The following is a 26,819-nucleotide window of genomic DNA, read 5'->3' as shown; positions in this document are numbered from 1 at the left end:
CAAGAACTGGGCTGAAATCAGCAACTGTGTGAAACCCTGAGGAATGTGGGCGAGACAGAGCAGGCCTCTGACGCTGCGTATCAGAGGCCATTGGCCCAGCAGCAGACAGCGGTGGTACCATGCTGCCCAGCCTGGACGCTGTCCCTCCTGCTTCCTCATGCCTTGTCTTCCCACATGCCCCGCAGGAGCTCCCGCACCCCAGTGAAGAACTGCACCAGTTTCTCAATGGGAAATGGGCAGGAGGTAGGCCCACCCGCTGGAGCTGGTGTTGGGGCTGGCTTCTGCCATGGTCTTGAGGTGGTGAGGAAGTGACTCCATGCCTGTGCTGTTGGGGTACTCCTGAATGCCGAGCTGGCTCCCATCTGGACCAGGATCCATTCATAGAAGTGCTGGGTGGACGTGTAGATGCCAGGCCGCCTTGCTCTTGCACAGCCTGTGCCCCAGCTGGTCAATCCCACGAGCCAGAAGTACTCGGCATTCTTGTCCTGGCAGACAAGGGGGCCACCACTGTCACCCTGAGGGGAAGGAGAGAGCATGAAGGTGGTGTTGGGTGGCCATTGTCAGCACTATGGCTAGCTCCTTCCCATGAGCCAGAGATCCCCCTCTTGCCTCTGAGGGGATTGACTCTCCCTCAGCTCCGCGCAGTGATGCTGGATGCACAGAAGACTCATCTGCCAGGACTGGGATGTGGGCCTACAGGCTATCAAGAGCCCTAGGTGGGCCAAGGTGGGGCACCGGACAAGGACATGCTCATGGGGAAGGAGAGGCAAGTCCCAGCAGTGCTGGGAAGGTGACTTGCCAGGCAAAGCCCATGCCAGCAGAACTTTGGGCTGTTGTGACAGGGCTGCTAGTGGTGCTGGGGACCGGTTTGTCGCAGACTCCTACCTGGCAGGTGTCGATGCCACCCTGGGGATAACCAGCACACAGGTTGTGGCTGTGGATGGCCCCTCGGTACCAGTTGCTGCTGTTACACTGCTTGATGTCGATGAGGTAGACCTTGGCCTCCTGCAGCCTGTCGGTGGCTTCTGCAGCTGTGAGCAAAGAATGCAGCAGCTCATTCCTGGTTCTCCTCCCTGGTCTGGGTAAGCCCCTTGCCTAGGGCTTGGCTTGGCCTCCAGAATGCACTGTAGCAGTGTTTGCTTTGTGTCTTGCTTTGACTAATGGGTCAGGCCCGCCTCCTCTCTCTAGGCACACATCCCCATGCAACCTGACTGTGTCGACATTTCGCCTCTGCTGCCTGAAAGCCCAGCCCGCCTCCCCAGTGTTCCATGCTTGCTCTCAGGACACAAGGAGTGCTCAGGAACTCACATCTTGCAGTTGTGGAGCCCCAGCCGCTGACATAGCAGTTGGTCAGCTCTGAAACTCTCAGCGAGGCATCAGGCACACAGGCAAGCTGGATGTAGTCATTGCACTGGACAGGCTGGTCCAATTCCATAAGCGCGATGTCATTCTTCTGTGTGATGTTGCTGTAGTGCTCGTGAACAATCACCTGCATGATACGGCGCACTTGTGCCTCAGGACCCAGCCGCGTCAACTGCGTGGCACCGATGACCACATGCCACATGCTGACGTCCCTGGAAGGCAGACAGAGAGAGCACTCAGAGCCAGCGGAGCTACGTGCTGTCACAGCCCAGCCGTTGTCTGCCACCTGCTCTTGACAAGGCAGAGAGGAAAGTGGTGCTACAGAGGGCCCAACCACCCTAGCACGCCTTGGGCACCAGGAACTTGGAGCTGGAGGCTGCTGGGAAGCAGTGGCGTGAGCCCACCTTTCTCCTGAGCTGGGCTGGGGAGAGTCCAGACAGTGGGTGTCCAGCGGGCGAATGGAACGGGATGGGGTGAGGGTAGCCTGAGGTGCTGTGGGCAGGGCAGCTGGGAGTGTTGTGTGCTGTTCCCTACTCCTCCTTACCAGACGTTGATGAAACAGTGGGCTGCTGTAAGGACCCACTGTGGGTGGATCAGGGAGCCTCCGCATATATGCCCTGTGCCCACGTTCCAGGGATTCTGGATGCTCACAATCCAGGGCCAGGCTCCCTTCTGGGCATCTCTGCCGCCCACAACACGCGACATGCCTGAGTTCCAGGCCATGGGCCGGTGCCCGCAGGTCCTGTAAGCAGAAGATCGTTACTGTCCTGCTCAATGACTTGCTGCTGTTCAGGCTGAAGGTCAGCCGTCTTCCCTCCCCGCAAGGTGCTGTATGGACAGGAGGGCCAGGGAACGCCATGGAGCGTGCACCCATCTGCCTCTGTTTTGGCTTTAGCCCCGTAGACAAGCGGTGCCAGCAGCCTGGGTGCTGGCAAAGATCCGAGGGCCCCACAGGGGGTTCAGGAAGCCGTGGCGTGACCATGGGGGACAAGTGGAAACCCTCCAGTGAATCCCATAAGGCTTGCCCATGCTACCTTCAAGAGCCAAGGGCCACTTACCAGCAGGTATCCCATGTGCCCTGCACAGGCCAGCACAAGGACAGCAAAATGAGGAAGGAGAGCAGTTTCATGTCTGTCAGGAGGAGCAGCAGGAGAACGTGGTAGCTGCAAGAAGCAAGCAGAGCTTGTTACCCACAGCGCAGCAGCTGACAGAGTGCTCACAGTACTCCCGTTGCCTGGGGTGCCCTTGGCCGCAGGGCTGATGTCACAGATCCACTGGTTCCAGGTGCTAGGCACAGCCTATGGGGCGAGGGGAGGGGCAGCATGGGGGCGTTCCAAGCTGAAGAGAGGACAGAAGTGGTGCTTGGACACCCCTGGGGTTACCCATAAAGATAAATTTTCATGGGGACAGAAATGTGTTTGGGTCAGTGCTTTGACACTCTTTAGTTTAGGGGTAAACGTACTGACCTGCTTTGCTAACAGCTCTGCTTTTGAAGAAGGGCGGAAGGAAGGACTGATAAGAAGCCTGCTCTGCTCAATTGCTAACGTGCTCACACAGACACCTCACTGGTGATGCCATTTTGTTGGCATTAGATGACACTCAAACACATCTGGGAAGTAAGCTAAAGAAAGGAAAATGAGCCTTTGGACGGGTAAGAGTGCTTACTGCACCTCCTAGGTGCACTTGCTTAGTGCATTACTTGAGCTACAAGACCTCCTTCTGTACCTAAGGAAGAGTGAGGATTCTTATCTATCTAAACATTTGTGAGTCATGGAATCAGATTGATGACAACAATTCAATAATTAAAGCTGTACTTCCTTTTCTGAGGGAGTACTTTGAGGTTATTTTTTCCTTGGTTAACTTCTTGGAATATTTCTTCTTCTTTAACAAGAATTAAAATCAGCGGCTCAAGTGCCATGTACTGCAGAATGAAGACTCCCAAGGGAGAACTGCTTTTCTACAAAGGCCTGAAGATTTTTAGGCAATGCATGACTCAAAAATATTTTTGATCCTCATTTTATAAACTAAGAAATTCAAGTGTAGCTACTACCAGTAAGAGCTGACATCATAAATTAAATCTTAAATCCTAAGTCTTAATCCAACTTTAATAAGAAAACAGAAAACTCGCCTGCTGAACATATTGCAAAGGCACTGGTGTTGCTTGGGTAAAAGCTTCCAGATGAATTCCATGAATTGGATCCTCGATAATCAGACATCCAATGTCAAACCACCTGCAATTACAGCCAAGTTAGAGTCTGTTGAAAAGAAACATGTTAGCCCTTGAATGATGACCGTTTTACAACCTCTAGTACAACTGTAGTTAAAAATGTAACAATGACTTACATCAAGGCATCCCAGCATTTTTCAAATCAAATTTGCATGTATCAGTTCATGTATATACGAAAAACTGTAGTGCCTGTGTTCCCATCTAAAGAATTCTATGGTTCCTGTTGTTTCATGTATTTTATATGTGTCTACATATAAATGACATTTTTTTCTTTAAAGCACTGGAAGCAAGACCCTTTGAGTCAATGAGAAACAGCCCTCTCCCCACCTCAGGGATATATTTCAAGTTCTCACTTGTCAGGAAGCAATTCCTCAATGAAGTTTTCTACCGATACAGCAGGCTGTTTTTCATGGATTACTCCAGTCCAGCGCAAGCTGTCTATTCTTTCTTGGGCTCCCTACATGGGAACATGATCTGTTAGACAACATTCTCTTTCAATCACATCATACAACACTCAGAGATGAGTGCAAAAAACCCCTCTGGAGCAGAATTTTCAAGTTAAACAGAAAACAGCGATTTTGAAAAATTACTCTTTTTATCAACAGTAGAAAAACAAGAAACAAAAGTCATGAAAAAGCACCATAGCCTTTCCCAAACAGGAATCTCAAACAGTAACACAAGCTATGATAAAACTCACTGAAGTATCAGAATATATCCTGTTACTCACATCAACATTTTTGCATCTTAAGATCTGTTGTGCTTTGATCCTTTCAGAGCTTTGGACCAACTCTGTCCAGTGAAGAGACCCTCTCTGTTCTGGTACCTATCCAGCTAAGGAATCATTTACTCCAACCCTGTTCTCACTCTGAGTTGCCATACAAACACTATTACCACTACGCTGCAGTAGCTAATCAGGTAAAGCAACATGTCTATTTTTCTCCTTTACCTCCATATAAAATTGTTTCAGCTAATACATTGCTATGAGGATAAGCTTCACTCCGCTGTGAATGCTGCCACAGCAGTTAGGAGAAAATACCTCCTTTTTATGGAGGAAATGGTTTGCTTACATTGAAGAAACAGAATACAAAATCGTTGGTGTCACTGGGTTTAGGTATTGGCCAAGGAGATGGTTCCACCTAGATACAAGGAACAACTGTGTATTTTTAAAAGGTGGTGAAACAACCCTTGCTAACTCTTCTTCTGGGCCAGCACAGCTGTTTGAAAAGCTGCACAATGAATTCCTACATACTAAATCTAAGAATGGAGCTGTTCAGGAAGATCCTTGGCAAGTGTTGATCAACCTGTCTTTCACCTACAGAATTAGTTGGGAGACAACCCAGTCTCAAAGGCTCTCTTAACTTCTGATTACATTTTTCCTATTCAATTTCTCATGTTTAGTTTTCATCCCAAAGTACTGTGCTAGTGACAGACTAAGAACAAATGCCTGATACACTTTCAAACTACAGTCATATCACAATGCATGCCAGATGTGATGGCAATCAACTGCTTTAGAAGAAAATGGACATAAATGTTCTTCACTGCTGTGACCGCGTTTGCACAAGAACCCCAAAGGCTATTCCAACAAGCAGCTTCAGAATGATCTAACGGAACAGGCGGCAAGTTACACCAAAAACAAGAAAAGGAGAAGTCTCCCAATGCCACAGACTGACATTCCCCTTAGGGAAAATCAGATTTTTCTGGGTCAATGCCCCATCCCTGGAAGTGCTTAAGGTCAGGCTCGATGTGGCTTTGAGCAGTGTGGTCTAGTGCAGAGAGTTTCAGCCCCCTCTACTGAGGACAATTTGTAAGGTCATTTCCAAACCAAACCACTCTCTCATCCTACGTTTCCATTGCCCTTCTCTGTGCTGGAGGTACTTTAGTACTTACTTTTAAACCTGCAGCGTAGCCCACAGGTTGGGGTGCGATGTTAGACTGCGCAGCCTCTCCAGTAACAACGGCCATTCCAAAGACTTCTTGAAAGGCATCTCGAATGGCTGCAACTTTCACCTCTTTGGTAGAAGTAACCACTATGTCCAGTTCTCTCCCAGTTTCTGTAAAACACAGGTGTGTGTATATATATAGAGAGAGATGTATATCTATGAGCGTGTACTATTCTTCATTCCCATTACAAGCCAGTTTAAATACATTCTACATCTTAAGACTATGCTTCAGTTGGTTTTCTCTTTCTCACACGTTGCACAAAAGTTCTTTCCTGAAGCAGAAGTCACTTAATTTAGCTAGTCACCTAACTTTTACTTCCTAAGTGATTCATCAATGAAAAAAGGACAACAGGAACTGAGGCGTATTCTGCACCTGAAACAAAGCATAGTGCTCATTTAAGATGACAACTCATGGATTTAGAAGAATAATCCTGACATTCACCTCCTGCTGCTTCTGCTGAAGACAGAATATTGAACTAGATGAACCACTGGGCTAGAATCTCTCTTTTAGGGGGAAAGACTGACAGAGATAGGCACGTTCAGCCTGCAGAAGATAAAGCCAGAGGGATCTCACTGATTTGTACACATATCTGAAGGGAGCCTGCAAAGAGGAAGAAGCCAGACTCTTTTTGGTGGTGCCCATGGACAGGAGCAGAAGCAATGGGCACAAACTGAAACAAAGGAGGTTCCATACAAACATCTGAAGGATCTTTTTAACCATGAAGGTAACCAAGCATTGGCACAGGTTGTCCAGAACCACGAGGAAGTCTCCATCCTCAAACATACTCAGAAGCTGCCTGGATGCACTCAAGAGAATCAAAGAATGGTAGGGAATGGAAGAGAACCTTCTGCGTTCCAGTTTGTGCCCATTACCCCGTGTCCTGTCACTGAAAAGAGTCTGGCCCCATTCTCCCTTCAGATATTTAGGAGTATTGACCAGATCCCCCCTTAAGTCTTCCCCAGACTACCGAGACCAAGCTGATTCACCCTTTCCCCCTATGAGAGATGATCCCGTTTTATTCCACATATTGCCCACTGCTTTAGTACAATGGTGCAGCAATGTGGTCAGCTGGATCACACCACAGGTCCAATTGAGTGACAGCTCAGAAAAACAAAGCGCACAAAGGTGTTAATGCTTTCTTCTCTGCCTCATCAGTTTCCTGACCAGCTTCACCTACATGCAAAGAGCAGCACTAGCACAACTAAGAAGGAGGACTGCTCACCAGACTGCTGCAACAAAAGCAAAAAGCAAAAAGCAAAACAAACCAAACAAACAAAACACAGCAAGGAAAAAACACCTAAACCAGCCAAACAAAAACCCAACCCATAAAACCTGTCCAGTACTCTGACAAATTGTAGAAATCTCAGCTCAGTTAGACGTGACATGAATGTACTTTAGTAAAACACAAAATTGTGACTACCACAATGCTGCTCCTTCCTATTCATTTTAAAGCTCTAACTGAGATACTATGCTTTTCATTCCAGGCTCAATGCTCAGCAATACTTCACAGAATCACAGAATCATACGACTGGAAGAGACCTTTGTAGATCATCAACCCTTTCAGTAAACATTTCTTTCTAATATCCAATCTAAACCTCTGCTGGCGCAGCTTTGTGCCATTTCCCCTTCTCCTATCTCCTCTCACCTGGCTGAAGAGACCATTGCCCACCTCCCCACAACCTCCCCTCTGGTAGTTGAGACTTTATTAGACTGTTTTAGCCTTTTCAATGTTCTTCCCAAGTGTTTCAGGAACTGCTTCAAGTTTGCTGAGCTTCCTAAAATAGTATAAATACTGTTGGGCTAGAAAAGCAGAACAGCTGAAAGTCAGAAGAAAGCCTCAAAAGCGATGTAAACACCGTTGTGAGCACGCTTACCTTTCGGCTTGTCGACCCTCAGTGCGATACCTTACACACCGGGATTTAATCACCAGATCCAACAGAACACATACAGCATATTTTAAACTCAATTCCATATCACTCCCTCAAACAGAGAAACAGGGAGGGAAAAAAGTATGTGACTTCCAGATTACAGACAAGGACTTGTCACCGTTTTGTTCTCTGTAACTTGCTCATCTCTCACAACCTGAACTGAAGGGTATTACTATGCTACTACCTAAACTACAGCAGAATACACAAGTAAATGAACCTTAAGACGCACATAAAAAAATCAGCCTGCAGAGTGAGAGTCTCACTGGACAACGCACCTGAGAAATCACCACGTAACTGTGACAGAATTAACACACTCTCCAGATAAACTTCAAGTGCTGTTACATTAATCTAACATTCTATGCATTACTTAATGGTTTGTCACAAATACTTACTGATATATGGAACCATGCCAGGGTCCAGCGGTGTAATCATGGTCTCCACTGAATGTTTGGGTTTATCAAGAACAGACTTCACCGTGGGATTCTCAGCTACACCCTAAACATAAGCAAACAGACTTCCATATTATTTTCTCGTTTTTCCCCAAGAAACTCACAATAGCACAGTTAAAAACCAACCAAACAAAACCCAAGTATTAAGCTGCTTCGTGGTCTTCTTACCACATTTACACTTTGTAATGCCTGGTGCATCTCATTCCCCAGCACAAATGCTGCAAGACGTGACTAGGAGTGCGTGACTTTTCGGATACAGCAAAGGCCAAATATCATCACCGCCATCCTCTCACGCACCAATGCAGAAACAGGCCTGCCAGTGATGGTGGGCAACACACTTGATTTCCTCCTATTCTGGGACGGGAAGTCTTGAACATTTAACAAATGCTAATTACAGCTATCATCAGACTCGGTAGCTAGACTCAAACTGTGACAACTCCAACTGAAGAGCCTCTTTTTTATGACCTTACAGACAAGAGGACCTATTTTTGAATGGCCCATTACTAACAAATATTTTTACAGCTGAAATTGAGCTGAAATTCCTCAATTTATAAGTAGATTCTAAACAACGCTGAAAAAACGCTCTATCTTCTCCAGCCAAATTCCAGGTGGAGCTGCTGACAGACCTAAAAGTTCATTAAATGTAAGCACAAACACTGACAGGGTCTTGCTGGCCTATTATCTACCTTGAGGGACATCTGAAAGAATGGTGTTGGATTTCTGAAGAACAGCAGAGCAAAAAAGGTAGTTCAATCGATTTCAAGAGCAGAAACAGAGATAACTGCAGCACTGCCGTGTATGCACTTCAACAGAGAATCCAGCTTGCATTTCTGCAACAACTGACAGTTAAGCCTCACAGATTCTGTCTGATGTTTAAAAACCTGACTCTGACGTGTGCTTCCACACATCCAACACTTGACAGCTTCAGTACAACTAATGATTCCTCATTCTTCCACCTAGGAAATTCTCAGAGGTCATGGAAAACACAGAGCACGTACAACATTTAATACTCCAATCAAAGAATCTACATTTGGGTTGAAGTCAATCATACACATTCTCCAGAAACAGACATAGGTCACTTGCTGGATCCTACTGGTATACAGGCAACAATAACGTGGATGAGATTGGCTTTTCAACTAATTCACTACTGCCCTTTCAAACGGGCTACAAAATCATGTCACAAGGAAAACCTTCTCTTCTGGAACATTACCTTCTATCGCAAAAAAGCAAGAGGAATATGGTGACTGGAAGACATTTTCACTTGAAGACCAAAGAAGCTGTCTTTTTATGATTATAAGACACGTGCCCTAGAAAAAAGCAGCACGACAACTCTGCTCTCACCATACTGATCGACGATTAATCTTGCTCTTTAAGACTGTAGCACTGTCAAGATGACTGGAGTAAGGGAGGGCTCCCTCTGCCACGTCACACACAACTCATTCTTCCAGATTTTCTTCTTCAAAAGGCCTTGAAAGCCCCTCCAAAAGTCTCCAGTCCCACTGGGACGTCAATCTTGATTCTTCCTTCCGATTTACAGTACAGATAGTCGTGTTGCTCCTGAAGACAGCTCAGAGCTCACACACAGTCCCTGCATCTTTCTGCCACAGCCTTCACAACACTACTCAGATGTAGCATGTCACAGCTCCAAAAAGGTTACAGGCTCATGAGATGCTGTCAGTTGTTGCGGCTTATTTCCTCTCTACGATTAGATCGCACCACAAGGATTATCTGTTCTGCATTATACACTCCGTGCCCTCTAGTGGAATAGAAAAAATCCTACAAAATACCACAGACACCTCTTAAGAAACCCCTCCTCAGTGGAAGAAACACTTATTTCCCTCTCCCTGAGGAGACTTGTTTGGTTTAGAACAGGCAGGACTTGCATTCCCTAAAAAAACAATTCAGTTCATTAGGAAATGATAAAAAAACCCAGGATGTGCAAAGAATCAAAGAGGTTCTGACATTTCCCATGATTTAAGAGCATGTGACAAAACCTCTAAGGTAGAAGGATCTCCCTGTCACGAGCACCAAGATGCCTGCATTTATGTAGTCATTCCTCTTCTGGAAAGGAAAGCAGCACAGTTTCAGCAAAAAACAGCCACCTTGCAAATGAGGACAGAGGAAAGACAGGACCTAGAGCAACATGCCCTTAAAAGTTGTATCTTGTTAGAGACAACAAAAAATGGTAGTTCCTCCTGAAAGGTAACATACAAAACCACAGAGCTTTATAAACCCCCACAGCCCTCCAGCAGGTGTTCCACCTTGGGCAGTAGCTACTCTGGGGTCTTCAAGCTCCTCAGGAAAAGTGATTGCAGAACCAGTTCCAGGAGCCAAAGGGGAAGAGAAAGTTGCTTGCTGAGTAATAGGATCTGTGAAGACACCTAGGAAGAGGGAAAAACAAGACACAAGTACTGCGTTTCATTTCTTATGCCGTAGCAACATGCAATTGTTTTACAGGAAAATGAACAGGAAGAATAGAATAATACTGGGCTGATTCCTTTCATTTCTTGAAGGCCCCAGAACAATCCTGCTTGTTAGAGTTTAGCAGAGGCAACTACTGTGAATGAGTTCAACAATATCTGCTCATAGAACCGAGCCTACCTGCACCTGATGTGTAAAATTAAACAAAGACATGTTAGCTTAAGAGTGGTGCTTTTTATTGTCTTCAAATTTCCATAGGTCTTTCTGGACAGACTGCTTATAAGACATGTCACAAACAATGGTTAAAGCCTGACTCAACTGCAGCTGAAGAGCTAAGTTTCCATTAGGCTAGTAGAAAATCACCTCAGTTCAGCAACTACAGCACTCGCTTGCATGGCAGGCAAGTATTTTTCATTGTCCTGATGCAATTTAGTAGCCAGAAGCAAGAAAAGAGAAGCTACTCTCATGTGACGGACGACTTCTTACAGATAGCGAGCTTCTCAGAACAAAAACTTGCCCATTAGGAGATTACAGCCTGAGATACCTTACCATTCCGTGGAAATACAATGGCTAAAATTGCCTCTGAGCTGAACAGCAGCAACACAGAAATAAATGGTCAGCTGGGCTTTCCTGGGCACATTTTAAAATACTGCTCTCAAACACTTTTCTGTGAGCCTGAGTGCTAGCAGAACTCTGTGGAAGAGGACTCTTGTCCTACACCGTGATCGTACTTCAAAGGCCATTCTCCATTCCTCCGAGCGCAGCTACTCAGTAATTAAGTGTCACAAGAATACTAAAGAAGCTGAACTTGTGGGACTCTAGCAGACTGCTGAAGTAGCCACCCAGGAGACCCCTCATCCTGTCTCACAAGCACAAAGGTCTATATACAAAAGGTTACCTGTGACGGGAGGTGCAGAGAATGATGGCATCAGTGGGCTCTGTGGTGCTCGACCAGCGTGGCCTCTGGTGATATCATATGTTGAAGACATGGAAAATCCTGAAATCGGGGGACCAGCAGGAGGTGCAGGAAGACCAGAGCCAGCAGTAGAGCTTAATGAAGGAGCTGTAGAGAACTGCGACACAGAGGTACTAAAAGACGAAGGGGCAACTGGAGGTCGGGCTGGAGTTAGAGGTGGCGCCATAGTAGAAACTGTTGCAGATGGCACAAGTGGAAAAGAAGATGAAGTCATCATAGGAGGAGGAAGTGGAGATGCTCCAGCTGCCAGAGGTGCTGAGCACTCAGGAGAAGATGACAGGCTTGGTGTAGCAAGGGGACTGGACAAAGCTAGGGGAAAAAAAGACAAATGGAATTTTAGAAACACCGAGCCTTCATCTCAGAGATTCAGGTATGTAATTGTTCAGCTAGTTTACAAGTAAGTTTTGACCAAGTCTGCTTTTCTCCTTTCAATGGAAAAAAGTTTAGTACTGCTTGAGTTTGCAACCACCACCAATTGCCCTCAATTTCTGGAGATAGTAGCCTGGAATCTCTTTTCTTCTCTGACCCTATTTATCACAGCTAAAAAGACGAGTCAACATTTGACCACCCATTTTGTAGCAGATGAAGTGGGCCTCAGAAATTTCCAGCTAGCACGCTGAGCCCCAGGCAGCCCTCTCTTCCCTGGCACCCAGCTACCCAGGCTCCTAAACGCTCTGCTTTCTGTGTTTCAGTCTGGCCCCCAGCTGATCCTTGGATAAGCCAATTTTGTTCTCTAAACCAAATTTAGACAGAAAATTAAGCCAGAGAAACAGAAAACACTGGTTTTTACAGCACTAAGCTGTTGGATCAGCTCAGATGTGAAACTGCACTCAGCCTAAACATTGATGACAGTCAAGTGACGTGCCAAGTTACCGTAAGGAGGTCGTTTCCAAACTTTATCACGCACACCAGTCAATAAAAAACAGAACATGCACACCCCCAACATAGCTACAAAATACTTACATGGGCCACTGTCCTAGTATATTCCATAGATTTTAAAACATACAGAACAGAAATATTAAAAGGATGAGATAAAGATCAAGAAACTCTTCTGCTCCCACTGAAAATTAGTATTTGAATAGTATATTCATAAAACAATATGTTATGTTATTAATGGTTAGCACACTATAGAATACCATTAATAATATTGTAGTGTGAGCAATGTTACTACAGAAGCCTCATTAATTTTACATCAGCAATTTGGAGGTCTGGTTCTATATTCCGATTATGGCTTTAATGGTTGTCACACCTGGAAAAAATGCCTTACAAAGACACACAGACCCAAATGAAAAGGTGTTGCTGGATGTGCTTACAAAATCATGCTATTTGTTTTCGTCTCCCAGCCATCAAGTATATGAAGGCTTATCTTGAAATTCAGCTAGCAAATGTTCATCTTCCTTGATGTCATTCAATTCTTCTGGAAAAATCATCAGAAGGTGTTGCACTTTGGTATTCCTAACAAATGGGCTCAAAATCCACCCAAACTAATTCATCTGGAAGATTTTTACATAGCTCAGGAAATTCTCTTTGCCAATTTACATATACAGAGTGGAAAGGGTTTTTTGTGTGACACTTGCAATGATTTTGGCAACAGGAATGCATTGACAACGTAAACACTTTCAAATAACAATTTTCTCAAACGCATGACTTTCTTACAAAGAAGTAGGTAACTCCTTCTTAAAACACCACCTTTATCTTGAAGGGATAAACCACCTTTATCTTGAAGGGACAAACTGTAAGTGTGTTTTGGGGTTTTTTTAAATAACTACTGGGTAGCACACTGCTGATGGCCACTTGTCATCACAGAAAATGTCAGCGAGTCTGCAAGTCTGTTTTGGTACAAGAAGAAAGCTGAAGCCATATTTAAATCCCTTGCCACAAGACAACCAGCAAACCTCTGTGCGATGCACAAAAGTTTCACGGTCACTTCCTCTACCATTACAAGGTGCAGCTAAAAACAACCCCTACTATTTAAAGAGAACTTCTATAAAGTTAACCACACTGCTGGCATCCTGTAGCCCTTTGTGCACCAGCTCCACTTTCACTGCTGCAGTAACTTGCCTATGAATGAGGCGGTCAATAAATGTCATGGGTGGAAATAGATCGGTAACCTTATTCGAGAATCCATTTTTAGCCTAGTCAAAGCAATCACTCCATCAATGGTTACTCTGAGGCAGTCTTAATAAAAACATGGCTTTTATTAAAGAAATCATTCACTGTTGAGGATGCAGCTTCTCCAGCACAGCCCTCCTTCAGCATTTGACAATAAAGTTGTTCTTTCTGTATTTCATTACTGAAACAGAATTTAGCAAAAACCATAAGCAGAAACACGTTAGGAACATCTGTACAGCAAACCTTCCATACTGTGATCTGTTCTCATGCTTGTTTCTTATAATCATCAGCAATGTTTTCTATGTCTCCTTCCAACAGAATTTCCTGACAAATCCATTTGTCAACATATTGTTTGCATTTAATATTACAGACATTTTTACCACGTCTCTGGTGGTTTCTGAAATATATGCCAAGAAGTATCTTCAATATGAGTAAAGCTTGATTTTTCTTCTTTTTTTAGATAAAACTATTATAAAGGAATGCTCTGGTATTTTCTTCCTGCACCCAATGGATCGCCCAGCACATCCTCCTGGGGCTAAGAGCGCTCCACTCGGGAGTCCACGGCACTAGTGTGACTCAAGGTAATGTTACCAGATGTGTCAGAAAACTGAGCATTCGGTAGTCAAGCACATGGGGTTCAGACTCTGGAAAAATCAGATTCAGTGCTCTGATTACCACCCACAATAGTAAAATCCAAGTGATCGTCCACGTTTCTCACTATCCCCCACAAGACTGTAGACTTGTTTGAACTCCCTTCTGTGCTGCTCATCTCACTGTGCACTGTACTGGCCAGTATTCCCTGTCCCCACGTCCTTAAAAACCCTAAGTGCATCCACATGACTTCATCAAAAAGTTTCAAGAATAATAAAAACATTTACACTACTCTCTGTCAGATGTATGCCATACTGCCATGAGAAAGAAACAAATTCTTCCCATCAGCCTGGAGAAGAGCTCTCTAGGTTGATCCCAACACCTCTGGATGAACTGCTGTGCTTTAAAAAGACATGAATAAATATCACTGAGTTTCTGAGGAAGTTTCTGTACCTAATGACCTACCTGTAGCAGCAGTGGTAGCAGCTGTAGTCTCCCCTGCTGTGTTTGGTGGGGGTGTACCGGGTGGAGTTGTCTCTATTCCACTCTCTTCCACCATTTTCCTTCAGCTACAGAAAGCTGTAAGACAAAAAGAAAGGAAAATAAAGAAAAAGCTTATCTTGAGAAATAGGGATAGTGTTTGCTGCAATACTGAGCTGTAGTAACTCCAAGGACCTGTTCTTTTCAGAGCTGATGCATGACAGGATGCAAAAGGTGGCAAGAAGCGAGACAGAGAACGAAGTCTCCCCCCTCTGCCCGTAAAGAACCACAACTACCCCTGAAGTTGGAGCCCTCTCCAGCTTAAGCACTGCCACAGATGCTCCCGACCCACCATCAAACTGACTGCAAGCACTTTCTCCAACACCAGGCATAGTGGCAGAGCTTGCAAGGGCCTAGGGCTCCAGACTCCGTGACCTGAACTCTATGACCCTGTCTGCTTAAAGGAGAAGCTAAAGAAACCTCCAGACACGCCACAAGAAACCAGGGAAATTTACTTCCAACCTACCTAGAAGTACAATGACATTCATTTACACTGAACAAGTTCTCCACTGCACACAATTCCTGTAAAATCCAGGTCTCGTACTGCTCTGGTGAGTATCAGAAGTGACAGTAATTGAAAACTTTGGCTTTTCTTTTGAAGGCCACATTACATTGAAAGTATCTTCCAGCATCTTTGACTACACCTGTACAGTGCACTACTTGTGGAAAAGTAAAGCTATGTGCTTATTTAAAACCCCCTAAATTAAGAGAAAGGCCTCAGGAGATGAAAAGGAGAGGATGAAAGACTAAGATTAACACCTGGAGATTTTTGTTCTTCAGTGCAGAGGAAGTCACCTAAAACCCCCTGCTTCCTCCCAAGTCTGGTAAACCAGACCGAGATTGTTTGTACCACTCCCTGAGGTAGCAATTCCATAAGGACATTTTAATAACATAAAAACCCTACAGAAAGGAATTTATGTCTGAAAAATTGGCAGGAAAATATTTTCCATCATATCCATTACCTCAGTAGCTACTGAGGACTGACAGCTTACTACATTTAACAAGTATCAGAGGAAAAGCCTTAGGTAATGTGTTGAGTAAAAGTACTCACAGGTATTTATAAAGAACTCCACTTACAAAAATACAGGGGGGGTTCCTCTAAAAAAAAAGAAAAAACCCTCACTGCTGTTTAAAATGTGTATACAGCTATGTTTAATGTAGAGGGAAAATTACTGTTATGACCAAACTGAAAAATACAAAAAGTAGGATGCCAGTGTTAGTCTGGACAGGCTAAGGAGCATCAAAAGCAAATGAAAGCATTGAAATCACAAAGGAGAAAGTGTATTTCCTCTTACAACCAGTATGTGTTGTAAGAGGAAATAAAGTAACTCAAGATTAAGCATTTGAGCCCAGACTCGGAAAGCAAGTATGGTTCCTGTGCAGCACACCTCCTAAAACCTCTGATGACCCAGGGACTGTGGGTTCTGAGTACCTTGAAAGTTTCTCTGCAGACGGGATGAAAGGGCCAGTAACTGCCTGGTGGGGAACAGACTGACCTTGACGAATGAGCACATCTCAGCATCCCTCAGAAAGGAGCTACACAGCCCTCCCCTAAAGTTCACTAAGCAGAAGAATTTGCAGTAAGATTTTGTCTTTTCACTCACCTACGGGAGTTCACGTTCCTCCTCGCAGAAGTATTTCTAAAGTCATTCTTCTTCCAATTATACACTGCAAACAAAGAGAGAATTTCCCACTGTGCAACATCTGTAATCACTGACCAAACCCTCCCAGAAACACTTTCTTTCATCAAGGCTCCTTTCAGCTGCTGCTTGATTTCACCTCTGTCGTGGTTTCACCCCGGCTGAGAGCCGAGATCCACACAGCTGCCTGCTCCTTAAAGGAAAAGAGCAGGGAAAAGGGAAGGGGGGGAGGGGAGGGTAAGAGGTAAGGGAAGGGAAAAGGAAGGGGCAAATAACCCCAAAACCAAGAAATAAGAGGCCCGTGGGTTGGGATAAGGAGAGTTTACTAAGATAACAGAAAGATACAATATAACAATGTTGACAGGACTCTAGAGCAAAAATATATGAAGCTGTTGATACACAGTGCAGTTTCTCACCAAACCCACAACTCAGGCCGTGCCACCCAGAGCCGTCCCAGAACCCGACCGTCCCCCAAGAACCGCACGTCCCGGAGCCGCCCTCGGCCTTCCTCCCGTCAGCCCCCCGATATCCTGGGCAGGAGGTAACTGGCGTGGAATACTCTCTTTGGTCAGTTAGGTCACCTGTCCTGGCCTCGCCCCTCCTTTCTCATGAAGAGCTGAGAAAGTCCTTGACTGTCTGACAGCAATCAGAAACATCAGGGTGTTATCAGCACTACTCCCATTTTAACTCCCAAACACAGCATTCCATCCGCTGTTACAAATGAATTTAACTCCATCCGGACCAAAATCAGGACAGTTGAACACCCTTGCTGTTGTTATTTTGAAATCATAGAGGGCTTACATAGCTCCACAAGCCACTGATGACCACAGAGAACTGTTGGTCTAGTATACAGTGTTATCTACATGGGACTACGTAAACCCAAAGACACAGCTACACAGAACCACATGCATTCAACCAGTTTGTACCAACTGACGTAGGGTAAATGTCATGATGCAACAGCTCCAGCACTTGCAGACGATTTTGCCCAAAAGAAACGTTTGTTTTTCACAGCACTATAAACGAACTAGAAAGGGCAAAGCACTGCAACAAGGTATCCTCCAGAAACAGACTTCCTGAAGCATCACTTCTATCCTATGCTAAGAGATCCTCAAGGGTAAGGATTTCTACTGCCAATCATGCTAATTCCAGCTAAAACCACAAGGGATCTAGCACTTCCAGCCTGAGCTGCAACGCTGGAGCACAGGGCCCTGAGAGCAGGCATCTGAACACTACCCAGTGCCGGGAGAAAGCCTGGTCACCAGGAGGGTGACTCGCAGGAGCAGATCACTATACAGGACCTAGCAAGCTATCAGGAGCTGGAAGTTCCGTGAAGTGCTGGTGGTTTCCAATACCACTGCCAGTCATCACTGAGGCCGCAAGGGGTCTTGCTCTGTAGCTTCATCTGCCTCACAACCCACAACCGTAACGCTGCAAGAAGCCCCAGAGCCTGCCAGCAAGGAGCACTGGGGCCAGTGCAGCCTTTCTTTAGGACAAGACGGTTCAGAGTAAGGGCAACAAGACAGACTGCCTACACCAGAATCAGTCTGGTGAGGGGCAGACACCGTGCAGTCGCAGGTGTGCTGCCCAAGGGGGGAAAGTCGCCCCGACGGGACGGCTGCCGGAGCTCGTCCCGGGGCGGACCCCGCCGACATTCCTCACACACACAGCCCGGCAAAGACCTCAGCGACCCTCCGCCCCACCTGGCACAACCTCCCGCGCTGCCCCCAGGACCGCGTCTTAACATCCGGACCTGCCTACAGGGCCCCAACGGCCCCAGACGGCACCCGGGACCGGGGGACACCCACCGCTCGCTCCGGGATGCCGCCCACCGCCCAGCCTCACCCGCCCAAAGCCTTCCAGACGCTCCCTCCCCGCCGCCGCCGCGGACGACGGGTGCCAAGGCGTGCCCTCCTCCCGCCGCGACACGGGGCCTCACCGAGCCCATCCTCCAGAGCCCACCGCCTCTTCCCGCTGCGCACCGCCCAGACATTCTGGCCCAGCCAGAAGGCCGCGGCCCCGAGCACCTCCGGGTGGCCCCGCCTCCCAGGAAAAGGCTCCTTCGGGCTCGGCCGCAGGAGCAGCACAGCTCCCCCGCCACGCTCGCAGCGGACCTCGCGTCACGTGGGGGTGCCGGTCCCGCAACCTGCCCCCCACCCCCCTCCCGGCCCGCTGCGTGCCGCCTCAGGCTGCGCAAGTCGGCAGCTGCCCAGCTACCCGTAACCCTCGTGCCTTCATCCTCTGCCAGCCGGAGAGAAAACAGTTACTTCAGTTTTACAGCCTTTACAAAGCACCAGGCAACCCTCCCAGCTGCCCAGGGTTTCCCCCACAACTCACCTCTGCTGCTGCCAGTGCACTTCCTGGGTCCAGTGAAGGTGGTGGACAGCGCTGGGGTGGCGAGTGATGGGGGTGTGCCCCAGCTGCTGGACCGGCTCTGGTGTTGGCAGCTCCTGGGCCCAGGTCTAGTTTTCCTGGGAGGGTGGCCTCTTGGGGGGCTGGGAAGAGTCCTGGGAGCCGCTGGCCCTCCTCTTTGCTGCTCGTCTTGGTCTCCCAGGGGCACGGTCCCTGCCCTGGCTGGCACTGGAGGGACCTGCCACAGCCTGCCCCAGACCCGCCGCCGGCTCTTCACGCTCCCCGTGGATGGGAGAGGGGGCGTGGTGTGGGCTGGTGGGATGCCCAGCAAGAGCAGCGGCCGAGGTGCTGGGGCGCTCCTCTTCCCGAGCCCCTGCTGGGCTGCTGGAGGGGGCTGGTCCAGGGGCAGGAGAGCCGGCTCTGGAGGCAGCAGGATGGGGGGCAGAGGTGGGCCTGCCCTCCCGCGCCTCGGCTGCAGGGCCATCCTCCAGGCCCAGGAGACGTCGGGCCTCCCTGCGGCAGCGCCGCACGGCGACACTGATGAGCCGGCGCACGAACGACACTGCGCGCTCCTGCAGGCTGGGCTGCAGCAGCCGGACCAGCACGTCTTCATCCAGCCCGTATAAGCCCAGGACGGCCCGGATGAGGTCCTCCAACACATCTGCTGTGGAAGGCTGCCGTTGAAATGTGGCCCTCAGGTGGTGTTGTAGCCACGGCAGAAAGCGTTGGAGGAGGGCTGGGTGCTCATCAAAGAGAGATGCCCAGGTGTCTGGCTGCAGGCCACCCACTGTAGCCCTGGGCACCGTCTCCACCGCCGGCGGCTGGGCAGCTAGCGGGCGAGGGGGGCTGTCGGTCCCCGGGTGTGCGGGCGCTCCTCCAGCTGCAGGTATGGCAGGCCATGTTGAGTCCTCTCGTGGTGGTCTGATGTGGACCTCTTCAAATTCATGGTCTGCCCGCACCGAGTGCAAGATGGATTGTACTCCCCTCTTGCAGAGGGGGCACTCAGGTTTGCTGTTAGCCCACCACAGGATGCAGGCGTAGCAGAACTGGTGGAGGCATGGCATCACGAAGGCGGCGTTGTCAATGCTGTCCAGGCAGACTGGACAGCGGTGTTCCACCTCCGTGGCCATGCTGTTCTGGCTGCGGTGGGCTGGGAGGAGCTGCGGGTGGTGAACTGCTTCCTCCAAATGGCGCTGCAGCAGCTGGAAGCTGCGCTCGAAGATGCGCCGCGTGTGCCCTGGACACACCCTTCAGTATCTCTGGGATACGCACTGGAAAACCGTCCTGAGTAAGGCACCAGCACCAAGCCTTCGCTCAGCACTCCAGCCTCGCTGGCTGCTCAGCTGGAGTCTGCGCTTGAGGCCGTTGGGCACCCCTGTGTGCTGGGTTACAGGGCTGGGTGACGTCACGCTTGTCCGTTGGTGACCAGTAAACATGGCACTCAGGCAGCTTCCAGAAGCTGCCATGTCAGATGACTACTTTTTGGTGGTCTTCTGGCTTTCACAAACCTTGACGGACAATAAAACACAACAGAACAGAACTGTCCCTGGTGGAAGGAACTCCAACAATCTTCTAGTCCGACTGCCCGACCACTCCAGGGCTGACCAAAAGTTCAAGCCTGTTGTTAAGGGCATTGTCCAAATGCCTCTGAAACGGATGGGCACGGGGCATGGGCCATCCCTTGAGGAAGGCTGTTGCAGTGTTTGATCACCCTCTTGATACAGAAATTGATCCTGAGCTCAAGTCTGAACCTGCCTTGACACAGCTTTGAGCGCTCACTCACATGCTCTGGCTTGGCCGGCCATGTGTGGAGCCAAGCGTTGCACTTGATGATCCTTGTGCATCTCTTCCCACTCAGGATATTCTGTTATTCTGTGAATTTATACTTGTGCCTGGCACCCACCCACCCAAGGTGCAGAAGCCAATAGTTTGTCTTGTTAAATTTCATGCCCTTGATGACTGCCCCATGCTCCAGTGTATCTACAGCCCACTGCAAGGCCTGTTCTTGCTCAAGAGACTTAACAGCGGCTGCCGGTTTAGTAGCATCAGTAAACTTGCTAACGGTGCATCCAACCCCTGCCCCCGGATCACTGATAAAAGGATTGACTGGAACTAGCCCTAGAACTGAGCCCTGAGGAACAAGCCCGAAGCACTTGGCTCACTCTTGTGGGTTTTCTCCTGCCTTTCTCTCCTTCCATTATGCCAAATCTCATCCTTGATCAAACGCTAACTAAATTGGAATAATATTTAAAGCAATAAATAAGTAGAACTAAAATAAATAACAATTTCCCACACATCTGCCTGTAACCAGTGTTTGAAATGAATCCTTGGAGGTCAGAGTTACAAAGGAGAAACTGCCATATGCTTTGCCCCTTTATGCTGCGTTTGTACGTTGTTACTGGCTCCTTAGTCATTATTCCAAGGCGATCATTGTTGTTATTATTATTAATTTATTAAAGGGAAAATATCTTGCTTTTGTGAAGTCAACTTCCCATCTTTCTCAAGGGTAAAGGTTAAAGTATTCAAGAGACTGGCTTGGAAGAATTGCCCTACTTCTGGACGTGGCTCGTCTAGGAACAGGCAGAACATCACAGAAGTTTAGGAGCTCAAAATCAGCCTTGATTTCTGTCAGAGTTTTGCGTGGCTGGGTCCTGGTGGAAAAGGGGGCGGGGGGCTGCAGAAAATGGCTGTTGCAAGAAGCAGCCAGAAGCTCTCTGCAGGCCCGAGAGAGTAAACATGGGCTAATTCAAGGCCAGAGTTGCTGCTGAACAAGGCCGAGCCAATCGTCCAATGTCACAGCGCATCAGGGAATCACATTTAGGAGAATAAAAACGCAGGCAGGTGCATTTTCCCACCAAAGAGGGGAGTGAGAAGATGTAAGGAGCTGTGCAGGCAGCAAGGCCGGGGAGGGCGGGAGAGGAGGCCTCGCCCTGCTGCTGGAGAGAATGATGCCCCTGCAGCCTGTGGAGAAAGCCATGGTGGAGCGGGTGTCCCCCCAGAGCCCATGGAAAAGGCTGAGACCCCACCTGCAGCCCCTGGAGAGGCTCCACGCTAGATGAAGCAGGTGGAGACATAGAGGAGATGCTGTGACCCACGTTAGAGCAAGCCCCTCCCTGTGCCGCAGTGCGGGGGAAGAAGGGAGTGAAATCATGACCAAAGTCTGAAGTGATAGAGCAGCTTTGGTGGGCGTCTGGCCTCCAGCCAGGGCCAAACCACCACAATTTATGACAAAGCATCTCAGGAACTACTTGCTGTCTCTAAGAGAGAGACTTGTATGCCATCAAATACATGACTTGGTTGTCCAGCATGGGTAAGTGTAACATGTTTTATAGTTCCTGCGCTATTTCTAGACCCACCCTCAGCAAAAGAAAGGGAAAGGAAAAAACGTCACAGCATTCACATCTTTCATTAGAAACTTTATTCCATCAGCCTACAGGTACATGAGGTGAAATAAATGGTAGTGAAGGGCAGAAGGACCAACAGCAGTCATCTTTGGAAAACAGAAACATTTTCACAACAAAACACCATTTTGTTACAGCTAAGAAAAAAAGCCAGGCACACTTGATAGCTTTTCTTTAAGGATGTATTACAGTTCAGTCACACCAAAGTGAAACGTTGTGGGCTAAAACTGGGAAGTTCTGTGCTTTAGCACTAGTACAAGCCTACCAAACCACATGATTTTCTGGGCAGCAATTAGGAAATACGCATCGTTCTGTCAAAATTTCTGTCCAAATGAGCTGTGTATTCTTCAGTCTGGACTTCAGAGCTTCAGTATAAGGATCATTAGATGGATACCTATGTAATGAAACAAATTCAGTCATGGTCACGGTACTTGGAGAATCCAATAGATCTTAACTGACACCTTGGCCACTTTGGAGTTTGTTTTATTCTGTATTCCCTTCAATATGAACTCAGCTTTGCAGATTGTCTCAACAGAAAGTATGAATGCACTGAAATCTTCTTTCCCCTAATCTGCATGTGCATCTCCAATTAAAATTTATGTGACTTCTCTGAGTACATCAAAATAAGGACAAACTTTATGCGTGACTGTGTTGTGATTAAAATCTTTGCTTAAAAGCCTTTAAGCGTTTTAAAAAACCTTGAGGTTCATGGTGTTTCTCCATGACCACCATTAGTACACCTACATTATGGAAAACCTCAAGTTTCTACTTACTACCTCAATTAAAGTCAGCTACACACCTTGTGCATCGTTTTGCACTTTAGTAAACTGGTACCAAGTTGCTCCCTTTTCAGTGTGACATTTCTCACTCTTGTAATGTGACTGTTTAGCAGCAAAGCTTCTCTTGCCGTCCCTGTCCCTGGTGAAGGCATTTCTCTTAGTAGACAGTACTTGCTGAAATTACTCGTCAGCTTACTCGTTAAATTCCCACCACAATATAGTATCTCTGTTTGGATTTAAATTCTCTAAAGAGCATACTGGGATCTACAGAAAGGGCTAGATGATAAGCATGAAGATTAAGTTGGGGGGGTGGTCTCTCAAATTGACAGATGAGTGTCCTTCAGTGGAAGCCTCCTGGGGCACAGAGGGGACAGTGGGATTGCCAACGCCAGTCCCACGGGCTTTTGTCCTGTGGCTGTCATTTGACAAAACTATGTGAGCCCTGCAGGTAATCTGTTCAGAGTGTCTACCAGTGATCCTTCGCTGAAATAAATTCAGGGAGGACTCGTGCTTCCCGCTGTATGCCGTACGATGCAACTGCCTACCCCTTTTACCTGGGCACAGAGCAAATGTTGGGACACGCTGCTCCCAAGAAGCTGGAGAGCTACTGCCAGAAGAGGGTGGAGGAGCCTGCTGGGGCTCCATTACAAGCATGTTTTCCGGCACCATCACCAGCAGCAGCAGCTAGAAACAGTCCTGCCGCACCTGATGCAGGGTTCTAGAGGTAACTTGGCACTGACACAGAATGTCCGGTCTGGATCAACCATTTTATTTCCAGCTGAGATGTTTGGGGAACAATTCTGCTCCAATGCATCGCTACCTTGGCAGATTTCACAGTTCCCAACAGGCTGTTCTGGAGGGAGAGAAAGGAGCCTGTTGGAAAGGTGCTCTCCATGCAGAGCCAACAGAATAAGCTAAACTTTAAGGAGGGACTGGTTTGGACTTTCCTTCTGCTTCCTCGTTACTAGCCTTGACAACACCACCTTGATGTTTTTTCCCAATGAAGTAGGTTAAAGTGTTATGTATTAGGTAACCACCTCTGACAGACATGGGGACGACACGAATTCTGCCTTCAATCCTCTCCCTCTGCCCAGAGGTTCCTTCAGCCGGACAAAATAAAGGCCAGTTGGCCAAAATGCCAAAGAAACGCACACACGGTAGAATATTTTTGCAATTACAACTAGATGGCTAGAACACAGACACACAGCATAGAAATGGAGACAGGAGTTAATAAAGAATGGGGGGTACATGTGTCACATTATCAGCGATGCAAAAGACCAGCTTAAGCACGTGTTTCTCTACGTCAGCTATAAAAAAGAAAAGGTGCCTTTTTAGCAAGTATGCACAGAGATTGCTCAGTTATTTCTAAGAATAAAAAAAAAACAGAATACTTGACAATTTTTATCCTCTATTACAGACATTATTACTACCTGTTTATAAAATGTAAACCTTTCCTCGCAGTTAAGATTTACAGCAGTCATCACCTTTGTCCACTCCTTACATAATCAGTCCCTGGTGGCAAAAATAAACTGATGTAGCACACACCTTTTCTGAAGTAATTACTGATATGTTATGGAGCATTAGTTGTGTAGTGGCAGAAGTAGTGGTCAGAACTGCAACGTATGGAGCTGAATGGCAGCTCCTAAGGATAAAAATCCTTAGAAATGTTGGGAGAACTGGTGCGTTTTGGAGGAATGTCTAATTGGGAACAGAAAAGGCAAATGGTATCCTATGACAGAAGACATAGACTTTATTCCAGCCTAGAGACCATTGGGATAAGGAGGATTCTACCAGAACCCCAAGTTTTCTGGAACTACACCAGCCACAGTAACGCAGGAACTCGATAGGGCACCTGTCAGTGAAATACAGCCTCTGGGGGGGAAGATGCTGGTTTTCATGTCAAGAAGAGGAAACAGATTCTTTCTATCCCTCCCATAAACTTACTCCAGCTGTGTTCAGTACTTAACTGCTCCTGTGGGTCTGCATGGCCAAACCAGCTCAAGGACCGATCCGCCACTGACCAAGGCCAAGCCCATCAGCACCAGTCACAGCCCCTCTGTGGTCACATATTTAAGGAAAAATCCCACAAGTGGACGCTTTTTGCCACCAGAGGAGGGAGTGAGAAGATGAAAGAAACTTTGCAGACACCAAGGTCAGTGAAGAAGGGGAGGAGGAGGCGCTCCAGGTGCCACAGGAGAGATTCCCCTGCAGCCCGTGGAGAAGAGCATGGGGAACAGGTTGTCCCCTTGCCACCCACTGAAGATGATGGGGAGCAGAGATGCTTCCTGCAGCCCGTGGAGAGGCCCCAGGCTGGAGCGGGGAGACAAGTGTAGAAGATGCAGTGACCTGTGTTGGAGCAAGCTCCTGGCAGGACCTGCAGCCTATGCAGAGACAGGCCCCAGGCCACAGCATGTTTTCTGGGGGCACTGGGGGGCACCAGGATGGAGCAGTGTGGGCCTGAGAGACTCAGAGACGTTCTATGATTTTATGACTGTACTCCATAGCAGTGACCCACGCTGGGACAGCTGGTGAAGAGATGGAGCCCTGTGGGAAAAGACTGACTTGAAGAAGTTTGTGGAGGACCCCATGCTGGAGGAGGGGAAGAGTGTAAGGAATGCCCACCCCCCCCTTTCCCGCTAAGAAGGAAGATTACTTATGAGGAACTGATGGAAACCCCCATTCCGCCACCCCCCTGTGACACCTCAGCGAGGAGGAAGGGAGAGAAATAATGAATAAAGTTGAGTCTTTGAAGAAGGGAGAGGCAGGGACAGGCCTTTTAGGATTTGGTTGCACTTCTCGTTATTCTACCCTGGTTTCTGTGCATGTGAGTGTGGTAAGATGGGTTTTTTCAATTCCCTGTTGAGTCTGTTCTGCCTGTGACGCTGATTGCGGAATGATCTCTCCCTGTCCTTATCTCCACTCCTAAGCCTCTCAAGAGGTATTTTCTCCCCCAGCTGAAAAGGGGAGTGAGAAGAGTGTCTTTGCTAGGAACCCGGCCTCCAGTCAAGGTGCAACCACCACAACAGCCTAAAATAGAGTGCGATCAAATGCTTAGCTTACGCTGTTGTTTAAAGACAGGCCTTCAAACCAGGGAAATTGAGCGCTCTCTCTAGGTTAGAGATCAGAGCTGAAGGTATTTAAAGCTCTGTCCTTGTGAACTCTACCACTTCCCTGGAAAAGAGATGGGTGGAGCAGAAACCAGAACCTGAACGTATTGCTTTTTTAGCTGATTTTTAATGTGTTTTGAGTAACCTGGCTCAAAGGAAAAAGTCCTGTGCTCTTTGTTCTTAACCTTCAACATCGAGAAGTACATTTTGCACTTACCAACTTCATAAACGTTCCTATTGGCTGAAGCAGAGCCAGCGATCTCAGCATACGGGGAGTCCCCGCGTGCCGGGGACTTCATTTCCACATAGCCGCATTCTGAACTTCTGGGGACAAGAGCTGGTGGGTCTTTTATAGTAGCGTAGGGGTTCTCAGAACTACTTAACGAGCAATTACTTAAATTATATTGGGAGTTCTTCACTAGATCTGCAACAAGAAAAACACGTGTTTCTCTCAAGCATGCTAGTAGTATGGACATCAATGCTACACAGGGTGTTGAGTTCTAACAACTCGCTCCCCATCAAATATTTAAATAGAAACCAGTCATAGCACTTCCAAATGGTTAGACAGTCCTTAATGAATCCACTTCTACTGCTATTCTTGTTTATGGCCCTTGGTCTTGTCATCAGCAAATTCCTGTTGCAGTCTGAGAACTGTCAATTCTGGTTAGAATAGTAGCTGGCATTCAATACAGATAATCCCAGAGTGGTTGGGGTTGGAAGGGACCTCAAAGCACATCTAGTTCCAGCGCCCTGCCGTGGGCAGAGACACCCTCCACTAGACCAGGTTGCCCAAAGCCCCATCCAGCCTGGCCCTGAACAATGCCAGGGAGGGGGCAGCCACCGCTTCTCTGGGCAGCCTGTGACGGGGCCTCACCACCCCAACAGAGAAGAATTCCATCCTAACACCTGATCTAAATCTAACTTCTTTCAGGTTAAGGCCATTACATTTTGTCCTTTCACTATATGCCCTTGTAAACAGCCCCTCTCCAGATTTCT

General features: G+C 47.5%; 3 protein-coding genes across 3 annotated transcripts in view; all 3 read right to left on the bottom strand.

Annotated features, from left to right (window-relative positions):
- The window catches only part of LOC311204492 (uncharacterized protein), a gene marked incomplete at its 5' end in the record, with an annotated part of 71,377 nt that overhangs the window by 28,571 nt on the left and 15,987 nt on the right, over window positions 1-26,819 (bottom strand). Inside the window, one exon of the mRNA XM_084280909.1 lies at window positions 26,041-26,247. Coding sequence (XP_084137035.1) covers window positions 26,041-26,247 — 207 coding nt within the window. The remainder of the gene's footprint in view (window positions 1-26,040; window positions 26,248-26,819) is intronic.
- Window positions 156-2,067, bottom strand: LOC311204490 (acrosin-like; the record flags this gene model as incomplete). The annotated part of the gene is made up of 4 exons (XM_084280907.1): window positions 156-515; window positions 886-1,031; window positions 1,309-1,574; window positions 1,907-2,067. 4 exons carry the CDS (start codon window positions 2,065-2,067, stop codon window positions 156-158), a joined length of 933 nt encoding a protein of 310 aa, XP_084137033.1.
- LOC311204501 (protein PRRC1-like) lies at window positions 3,467-14,566 on the bottom strand (the record flags this gene model as incomplete). The annotated part of the gene is made up of 7 exons (XM_084280917.1): window positions 3,467-3,593; window positions 3,943-4,046; window positions 5,477-5,640; window positions 7,851-7,953; window positions 10,131-10,288; window positions 11,227-11,613; window positions 14,473-14,566. 7 exons carry the CDS (start codon window positions 14,564-14,566, stop codon window positions 3,467-3,469), a joined length of 1,137 nt encoding a protein of 378 aa, XP_084137043.1.

The sequence above is a fragment of the Gallinula chloropus genome, assembly GCF_964237585.1.
Source record: "Gallinula chloropus genome assembly, contig: HAP1_SCAFFOLD_177, whole genome shotgun sequence".
NCBI lineage: Eukaryota > Metazoa > Chordata > Aves > Gruiformes > Rallidae > Gallinula > Gallinula chloropus.
Note: the sequence above shows the minus strand (reverse complement) of the source record. Positions and strands in the feature narration are given on the sequence as shown.